We start from the raw sequence: 10,419 nt of genomic DNA on the forward strand, positions 1-10,419 counted from the left end.
TCAAAAATATGTCTGAAGCTAGGTTACAAAAAGAAGTGACAATCAGGTGACAGCGGTATGGCTTCATGCTGAGAAAGCACACTACTTATGAGATGTTTGCTTAAAGAGTGTTGATGGGGAAGTACAGAGAAGGTCAGAGGGAGGTCTACTGTGTCTTTGTGGGTCTAAAGAAGGCATATGATAGGGTACTAGGAGAGGAAATGTGGTACTGCACGAGGAAGTCAAGAGTGGCAGAAAAGCATGTGAGGGTGGTGCGGCAAATGAATGAGGGCAACAAGACAATGGTGAGGTTTGTGGTAGGAGTGACAGATGGGTTGAAGACAGGGATAGGATTACATCAGGCTATTCTTGTTTGTAGTGGTGATGGACAGGTTGGCACATGAGGTCTGGCTGGGGTTTCTGTGGCGTATGATGTTTGCAGACGACATGGTGATATGTAGTGAGAGTAGGGAACAGGTGAAAAAGAGCCTGAAGAGGTGGAGGTATGCTCTGCAGAGAAGAAAAATGAAGGAAGGCAGAAGAAGAAATTAAGGCTTTGCACACAGCAGAACACCTGTTTCCTTATTTATTGCATTGTATGATTAGAAAGATTTCAAACCCACTGACCCAGTTAACTGAAATGTGTCACATACAGTATATACAATATACAAAATTTAAAAAAGTTCATGCAGAGTGTAAAAGCAGAGTGTTATTGTCACCTCCTGTTTTGGGGAGTTGTACATGCTCAATACCACTGTAGCTCAGACTAGACACACCGTGATTCAGTTGCTTAAAGTGGCTGGGAATTGGACTTCTGATCATGATTTCTGATGGAACAATGTTTCTTCCTTTCATTTACATGCATGAATTACCAGTGATGGGAATAATGGCATTACAAGTAACAGCGTTACAAGTAACGGCGTTACTTTTTTCAGTAAAGAGTAATCTAACTAATTACTATTCCTATCGTTACGCCTTTACCGTTAGTAACAAGAAAATATTTTTCAGCAAACAGATGGTTGAAGCTGTCTTCAGCTTACTGCTTCTTAGTTGTTTAGTTGCTAGTTCCTCAGTTGCTACTTCCGTGCAACTGAGGCAATTCAACTGAGTTCAATTCAATTTTATTTATATAGTGCCAAATCAAAACAGCAGTTGTCATGAGGTGCTTTATATTATAAGGCAAAGACTCCACAATCAAACAACCGCCTTTGAGCTAGAACTTGGCAACAGCTTTAAGCAGCTCCCGCAGGGAGCCCAATGATCTGCCTGACGATCACTTTTTGGCACAACACCTGGAGCTAAGGGGGCAAAACAATCGCATGAGTGCTGCTGTTTGACTGAGGAAGAATAAAGTAGTCGTGGTAAGCCAATCACACGACCACTTCAAGATGACAAACCAATAAGGTGATATATGCTAGCTTTTAAATTGTGTCGATAGGCCTCGTAAAACCAGAGTCATGATAAACAATATATACGCAGCGTTTTTTCCTCAATAATTTCGTCACGTTTACTGTCTAAGGACAGCGCAGCAATCACTCTCTGCTTATGAGCAAAAAATAATAAAACAAAACAAAAAAACAGCCCGTTCTTGTCGACCAATCAAAAAAAATGATACAACATGACATTTGGTTGTTTAGGAAGAGGGGGAAGTTTTAGGCGTGATGGCCAGAGAGAGAGAGAGAGCAGAAAAAGAGAGAGAGCGAGTTTTGAGATGTGTGAGATTTGTGACGTTTAGCGTGTTTAGAGTGTGTAGTTAATGTTTTGTCTTGTGTAGTTAGTGTGTAGTGTTGTGGATAGTTTTGTGTTGTGTGTCAGAACAATGAGGCGACTGCTGTCTCCGGGTAGAAACATGAGTGATACACCTGCCGCTGTCAGACCTGCAGGTATCAGGCTGTGATGTTCTTCTTTATAGTGGACAGAAATTGTTTTTTTGGAGTGGCACAAATAATTTGTGTGGCATCTTATTTAATGCAGAACAGCTGATTGTTCTGTAAATAGTTTGAAATGGTTATTTTTTTTTAAAAGGTAAAAGATAAATGGCTGCAAATAACTTTGTTGTTTGCAAAACTTGTACATATGATTTTAAAATTGACAATTTATATTTGCATTTAAAGTTATGAAATATGATTCATTAAACATGTGTGTGGTTATTACAGTAAAAAATATAACTTTTTCTACTCTGGTTTTATGTTTTTTGTCTGATTTTAGATCAATTGTGTTAATACAGTGTGTCAAAATGAAAACATAACTGTAAATTCAGACACGTGAGGTTGTGCTGAAAAGAATGATACCAAACAAGGCAAATAAACTGTTTTTAAAGGTGAAATGTAGAAGTCAAATCAAAAGTAGTTAAAAATGGCCAATTACACCCTGGACTCCAGAGGGTTAAACATTTTTCTTTAAAGTAACACAATAGTTACTTTTCAAGTAATTAATTACTTTTAGAATATTGTAACTCAGTTACTAACTCAGTTACTTTTTTTGAAGAAGTAACTAGTAACTATAATTAATTACTTTTTCAAAGTAACTTGCCCAACACTGTGAATTACAGGGATATGGGTAAACATGCATGGATTTAAGGTAGTAAATGTAGATGAGTTTAAATTCCAGGGGTCAACCATCCAAAGCAACTAGCACAGTGCACAAAAGAGGAGTAAAAGAGAGTGCAGGCAGAGTGGATGAAGGGGTTAGGGTTGATTTGCGTCAGAAGGATGCAAGAGTGAAAGGGAAGGTTTACAAGATGGTAGTGAGACCATCTGCTATGATGTATAGTTTGGAGACAGTGGCACAACTAAAATGACAGGAGGAAGACCCAGGATGGACAAGAGTAGCAATGAGTAGATCAGGACAGCTCAGGTTGATTAATCTGAAGAAAAGGTTTGAGAGGCTCGGCTGAGATGCTTTGGACATGTGCAGAGAAGGGATGGTAGATATATTGGACAAAGGATGCTGATGAAGCCACCAGTCAGGAAGAAGACCACAGAGAAGATTCATGGATCTAGTAAAGAAGGGCACACAGAGGGATCGTAGTGATACGGTGAGATGGAGGCATGATTCTGTGTGGCAACCCCTAAAGGCAGCAGCCAGGAAAGAAGAAGATTATTCAAAAATACAACTTATGTCACAATAAAATTACACAAGTATGGCTTGCAGTAGTCCAATACAATCCACTAGATGCTGCTAACATGTAGCAATATAAGTGTGTTAAATAGCATGGAGCTGGGTGTACTATGGCAAAAGTGAAGACTGCAATGCAGTTAACAATGACCTGCCACCTTAAGCTCTGCAGGTGATAAATTAACACTGTGATAAAAAGAGATTAATGTCCAAGACAAAATCTTGCACATTTGTACCAGTCAAAGTTCACTTTATGCAATCAACTGCACATGGAGACGTGATCCACACCCTGGGAATACTTCGCCATCACATTTCAACTAATTTCATGGTGCTCGAACACCATCGACCCTAAGCTGATGTGCTGTTTTTAGCGCTACTGTTTACAAAATGTCAGAAAATTTGAAAAACATCCTGGAGGAATGGAAAGGTCTGGAAGAAGAGTATCAGCAACTTCAGGTAAGAAACTGCCCATAATCGGGACAGCCTTGCACTGTATACTGAATATATGATGTTCTTTTACAGATCCACAGAAAGCTGAAAAAGTTGAAATATTTCTTCTAATTGATATGTTTCCTGTGTTGTTGTTATAACCTTGTGTTCTTAATGTCCTGCAGGAGACACACAGAATGTATTTAAAGAAACTGGATGAACTTTCCAAACTGCAAAACAACTGCTCTTCCTCTATCTCCCGTCAGAGGACAAGACTGAAAGAGATATCCCAACTGGTGAAAAAGTAAGTGTGAGTCACAACTAGAGATACACACGTACACAGATGTACAACAACGTAAATTATATCTTGCATTGCATCATAAGAATTGTGGGGAGTCCTGCTCATTTCAGGTGTGTAAGCCTTGAATTGAGTCTTACAACTAATATAGAGAGCTTTATACAACATGCCTCATTCACACACAAAACTTTCCTACACCTAAGTGCTTTCTTTCTAACACTCACACTCAAATGAACACATCCAAGAGAAACTTGGGCTTTATACCTCGTCCCACATTCCCATAACCCTCATCCAGTGTGTTGCTACAAGACCAATGGCTGAGCAGCATTAACACTGGCTGCAAGTCTTTAGTCCCTGCAGGGGTCCAGGTCACAGCCTATAATCCTAAACTGTTTTAAATGGCCATACAAATATTAAAAAATCACATTTCCACAAAAAACAAGCAAAAAAGAACCTCGGCAGAACATAACTGAAATACTATCGCAGTTCTAAATTTATGATTTGAACGTTTTATAGCGTTGGCACACTCACCAGTTCACCACAAGTGTTACTTACTTACTAAATTAGTTAAATATTAATTGTGGTGGATGACACCACAAAGAAATTTAAAAGACCTGTGTAAATTAAAATTAGTGCATTAACTGGACTTTTACAGTGAATTAGCCTACGGAAAAAATAGAGCCAGTCAGGTTACACACATATCGTCACAGACAGTATGATGGAAAACGTTTAGGGAGTGCATGCTGCCATGCAGTTCATTTTGGGTCCTTAATTTGCATTTGCTCCAACTTTCCACCAGGTTTTATGAATTAGACTCAGTAGTTTTGACGTGTCCTCACTGGCGAAGAAATAAACAACAACAGTCATATCTTTGGTTTTAGAAGTGGCTGAGACAATTCAATGATGCAAAGTTATCTTGTGCTCTTATGTCACTTGTCAGATCCAGCAAAGGGTCATCAGAAGAAGATGCCAGGATTCTGGATGAAATAAAAGAGAAAATCAAGATTCGACCAAATGCTTTCTTTCAGATGGAGGCTTTCCTTCCCAAGAAAAATAGGTAATCAATAGCTTTTAAAATATAAGCTGACTTTCATTAAATAAAACACTTTTTTAACCTAAAGAGAAAAAAATCATGTGGTTGTTTGATCTTACAGCCTATACCTCAGTCTGGTTCTTGGAAATGTGAATGTCACGCTTTTCAACAAGCAGTCAAAGTAAGTTTGACCATCAAACCCAAAGCGCCGAGTATAAATATTTGACTTTTGCATTTTTCTCTGTTGATTCACTCTTATAGCTCCACTTTTATTTATCCAGCCACACCTCTAATATTCAGATAAGTGCTTTCATTGGCACAGCTGTCCTCAGCTGCTGGATTTCGACAATCCTTCACTCTTTCCGAACTTATGCTTTTGCAGATTTGCTTACAAAGATGAATATGAGAAGTTCAAGCTGTGCCTCACAGTCCTTCTGCTGCTGTTCTCCTTCATTTGCTATTTCTTTGTGAGCTACAGGTAAAGCGTAATGTCATCATTAATAGCTGAATGCAACTGTGTGAGATACAAGCTGACACTGTTTCTCTAAACGTAACACCTGACTTTAGATTTTCTGACGTAATCCTCAATTTTCTGCTGGTGTGGTACTATTGTACCTTAACTATCAGGGAGAGTATCCTCATCACCAATGGCTCCAGGTCAGCACCTCCAATCACGATCATCTTTTTCATAAATTGCTACGACCTATTTATTAAAGAACTTGTGCATTACAGAATCAAAGGTTGGTGGGTTTTTCATCACTACATATCAGCGGTTTTGTCCAGTGTAATGCTGACTTGGTGAGTAGAATTAAAAAAACAAAACCCTGATGCTCTTTAAAACACATTTAAACTAAATCTTTATTTACAAATGCCCTCCCTTTAATCCTCAAAGGCCAGAGGGAAACCTGTACCACATGTTCAGGAACCAGTTCCTCGCCTACTCTCTGTATCAAAGTAAGGTCTTATTCCTTTCACACTTCCAGCTTTTCTTTTCTTTTCTTTTTGTCAATAGAAAATTGTACTTAGTAGTCAGTATAATCTTTTAATATCATAAGTTTACATATGGTAGTGATAGGATGTGCGATCTTTAATAGTCTGCAAAGGCTTTGTGTGCATTGCAGAGTGCTCTAGCATTCACACCCACATCCTGGGAGCATGGGAAAGGTCGTACCTTCTTTTATTATTTTACGGTAGGATTAACGTAGCTATGTCAGTTTTAGTCTAAGTGCCTTTTTTTACATATACGGTAGATGAACTGTTGGATTTTCCAGACCAGCAGGTTTAGGGAAGTCGTTTATAGGGTCACACTCTGACACACACACGCACACACGCACACACACACACACACATACATACATATACACCTCCACATTCCAGTGTAAGGAACAAACACCCACTCACTCTCGTGCGAGAGCTCAGAGCTGCCCTTGCTAAGCAACAAGTAAAACTGTGTGTTCCTCCTATCTGATTCTCAGCTGAAGAAGTGTTTTAGAACATATCTCTTAACACTTTTTCAAACCAAACAAAACCCTGATGATCACTGTTTGCTTCAGGTTTCGTTCAGTGTCTGCAGTGCTATTATCAGAGCGGATGTCTGTACAGACTGCGAGCCCTGGGAGAAAGACACAACATGGATCTGACTGTTGGTGAGACACTCGTAGCAGGCAGATTTTATATTCATTATTCATTCTCACAGGTGTACACACGGGTGCTCACACACACAAACTACACCCTTTTTGGCTCCTACCTCAAAGCACACTGTGCGCTGTCGATCTTACGTGCTGCACAATAATGTTTAATATTTAGTATTTACTGTTATATTCCCATATATCATCGTGATGTTGTTTATTGTATTGCTCTTGTTTTCTTCTGCTTGTTTTCTTTTTTCTTTCTCAACAGGTGATCCAGGTGATTGATATATGTATTTTTTTTGTCTGCTTATTTAGTTGGTTTTTGTTTTTTTGCCCTTTATCCCCGTCCCTCTTCTCCGCTGTTTCCCCCCCTCTTCCTTTCTTCCTTTTCTTTTCCTCATTCAAGTCTGTCCCGTATCTAGGAAGTGAAAATAAAAAAATAAATAAAATAAACAATAAAAGGTGAATCAAATAGACCATTACAGCAGGGCTGGGATGGTCAATTTGGTAAAGTAAATCCGTTGGGCATCTTTCTTTGCCTTTAGACAATAATTCTGATGGCAAAAGAACCAAACGGGACAGGCAAAAAAAAAAAAAAGATTTTATATTCATTAAATGAAATGTGACCACAGGCCTCGCTGTAATCATATATGGAAGTAAAAACAGACCTACAAAAATAGAAAACTGTTGTGTGTTTTCTGTATTTAGAGGGATTTCAGTCCTGGATGTGGAAAGGGCTGACGTTTCTTTTACCCTTCCTGTTTTTTGGTCATGTGAGTACAGTCTGTGTGACACTGACAAGCTTCTTCTTCTAGCTGCTTATTTTGCATTTTTAAAAAAAGAAAAAAAAATCATGCTTTGTCATGGTTTAGATCAGGAATGTCAAAGTCATTTTACACCGTGGGCCACATACAGGCTACTTTGATGTTAAATGGGCAGGACCATTCAAAAACATGAATAATGTGTGTAAAATTACAGAAAAAGTTCTGCTGGTTCATTACCCAGACTGTCCTATAATAATAAAAAAAAAAGTATTATTATTTTTTACTGCTAACTCACTGTAAATCAAACAAAAAACAAAAAGAAGCAAACAAAAAAAGAGACATTTCCATCATAATGGAAAAACAGGTAATTTAATTATTTTTGGTGTAAGGTGAATGGCAAGGTGGGGGGTGTCTTTATCAATGGGAAAAACTGTAAAACTTATGACAAGTGAAACAGCTGTTAAAAAATCTATTCTCTCATTTGGCCTGTTTCAAGTCTTTTGCGGGCCTTTCCTGGTCCCCGGGCCTCATGTTTGACACTCCTGGTTTAGCTGGAATAGGCACTGATAAAAATGCTGATGTCATGTAAGACTTAATATCGACTGTATTTAGGCAGCTGGAGACAGTGTTTGGATTTTTGCTGATCTTGATAGCAACTGCATCTTTAGCATTCCTCTGTGTCTGCGTACTACAATCACTACTACTACAAACCCTGAGGCTTCGTGTTTTGTCTCTCAGTTCTGGCAGCTCTTCAACGGGCTGTCTCTATTCAGAATGGCTCAGCTCCCAGAGTGTAAAGAATGGCAGGTCAGTGGTCTCATACACACCAGGTTTTACAGTTTCTATGTGACATCCAGTCACCATTAGCACAGATTACATGCTGGTAACTGTGTGTTTAGGATACGACTCATCCTCTTCTGCTTACTCATGTTCTCTATGCTCTAATGTCATCCCAGGTTCCAGTGTGTGGGCTCTGCTTCCTTATTCTCTTCGCGGGAAACTTCTTCACCACTGTTGCAGTCGTTCGTCAGAAGCTAAAGACCAGGAATCAGAAGCCAAAGAGCCTGTGATGCAGGAAATTATTACAAGGCGGCACAGTGGTCCTGAGTTCAATTCCACCATCAGGCCGGGGTCTTTCTGTGTGGAGTTTGCATGTTCTCCCCGTGTTTGCTTGGGTTCCCTCCGGGTACTCCGGCCTCCTCCCACCATTAAATGACATGCAGATTGTTGGGATAGGTTAATTGATTAATCCAAATTACACCATAGGTGTGAATGTGAGCGTGAATGGTTGTCTGTCTCTGTGTGTTAGCCCTGCGACAGACTGGCGACCTGTCCAGGATGTACCCTGCCTCTCGCCCTATGACAGCTGGGATAGGCTCCAGTGCCCCCCGCGACCCTGAAAAGGATAAGCGGAAGCAAATGAATGGATGGATAGACTTATTACAAGTGTATTGCCTTGTATTGTATGCATTGTATTGTGTAAAATGACTAATCACTCGCAGATAAATGTTCAGTTATGATCCACATCACTTACATGTTCAGAGACAAGCATCACTCTCCAATAAAGTCATTATTTTACAGATTTTCTGCAATTTTGTTTGCAGCCCTTAATGTTATTTTCACAACTTCAGCTATATTTTATGTTAAATGTTATAATGAGTAATTCACGTTATATTTTATTTCTCTATGTGTTAAACTAATGATTAGCAAATAATACAGCCTGGGCTAAAAAGAAAAAAAATCAGTGTTTTTTCCATTTCATGTTTTATTGTTAATGCTAATTTGGTGTCATCATAATAAAGTGCCTTTACAGTTATTAATAAACAAGAAAATTGACTGAATTTCTACTTTAAACAAGGAGCTGGAATCATTCCTCAGGGATTTTGGTCCATATTGAAATGATAGCATCACGCAGTTGATAAAGTTTTGCCAGCTGCACATCCATGATATGAATCTCCTGTTAAACCACATCCCAAAGGTGCTCTACTGGAGTGAGATCTGGTGACTGTTGAGGACATTGGAGTACAATGAACTCATCGTCTTGTTCAAGAAACCAGTTTGAGATGATCTGAGCTTTGTGACATAATGTCATATCGTGCTGGAAGCAGCCATTGGAAGATGTGTACTCTGTGCTTACAAAGGGATGGATGTGATCGGCAGGCTGTGGTTTTTAAACGATGGTTAGTTGATGTTTAGTTGGTACTAATGGGCACAGTGTGCCAAGTATCCCCCATACTATCACAACATCAACTATCATTGATAGAGGGCAGGAAGAAGAACAAGCAAACTCCACACAGAAAGGACACTGGATTTGAACCCTGTGAGGCAAAAAGACCAGACAACACTCTTCCATTGTCCAACTTTGGCGTCAGCTGTATCCTCAGTCTCCTGTTCTTAGCTGACAGGTGTGGCACCCAAGGTGGTCGTCTGCTTCTATAGCCCATTTGTGTCAAGGCGCAATGCCGTGTATCCAGAGATGCTCTTCTGCATTACCAACAAGAGGCAGTGGCTCTATTTGCGTTTAGAGACAGCTGAGCCGGTGTACCAATCAAAGTACATGTTTATGTGAGGTGATATTACAGAGTACAGACGTCAAGTCTACTTTGTCATGTTTTAGTAACTGAAAAAGCCTTCAGTTATTTGTATTAATGAGTAGAGAAAAAAAATCCTACAGTTCATCTGAATAGAAACAGTTTAGAAGGAAATTGTGTATTTATTTATTTAATAAACATTCACTCAGTGGACAAAGATAGAGTTAGGCCTCGGTGACTGGACACAGCAGAAGTAAAGTTTGCTTTACTACCAACAGGTTTTGGCTGGAATAATTAAACTGTGTACAAAGGCCAGTTTGTTTGCTTTTTTTTTGTTGTTGTTATTATTTTTTTTTTTTAAATCTTGTTTACTTTAAAAGTGTACCATAGTGTACATGAACAAATATACTCTTTTCCAAACAGTGCAGGAGTTGTACTACTACTACTGCTATTCTTGTACTCGAGTACTCTTTAACCTTTTTATTGAATTTTACTTGTCAATAAATTTAAAACCGTTCTCATTGTGAGTGTACCTAATGAAAGTATCTGAACACGCAGGCAGAAAGCCTGACGGATTGTGGGGCTGTCACGTGTCCTTGGCACTGTGAACATAAAGTTAAACTTGCGAGGTCACGTT

General features: G+C 39.1%; 1 protein-coding gene across 1 annotated transcript; it reads left to right on the forward strand.

Annotated features, from left to right (window-relative positions):
* The first annotated feature begins 2,457 nt into the window (after positions 1–2,457).
* Positions 2,458–8,563, forward strand: LOC120720076 (ion channel TACAN-like). Its single transcript, XM_040009719.1, has 12 exons — positions 2,458–3,552; positions 3,711–3,829; positions 4,764–4,880; positions 4,978–5,037; positions 5,239–5,334; positions 5,424–5,513; positions 5,589–5,654; positions 5,749–5,810; positions 6,410–6,502; positions 7,196–7,260; positions 7,990–8,058; positions 8,208–8,563. Exons 1-12 carry the CDS (start codon positions 3,484–3,486, stop codon positions 8,319–8,321), a joined length of 1,020 nt encoding a protein of 339 aa, XP_039865653.1. The 5' UTR covers positions 2,458–3,483; the 3' UTR covers positions 8,322–8,563.
* The last annotated feature ends 1,856 nt before the right edge of the window (positions 8,564–10,419 follow it).

This window comes from Simochromis diagramma, unplaced genomic scaffold (assembly GCF_900408965.1).
Source record: "Simochromis diagramma unplaced genomic scaffold, fSimDia1.1 OVJJ01000344.1, whole genome shotgun sequence".
Classification (NCBI taxonomy): Eukaryota; Metazoa; Chordata; class Actinopteri; order Cichliformes; family Cichlidae; genus Simochromis; species Simochromis diagramma.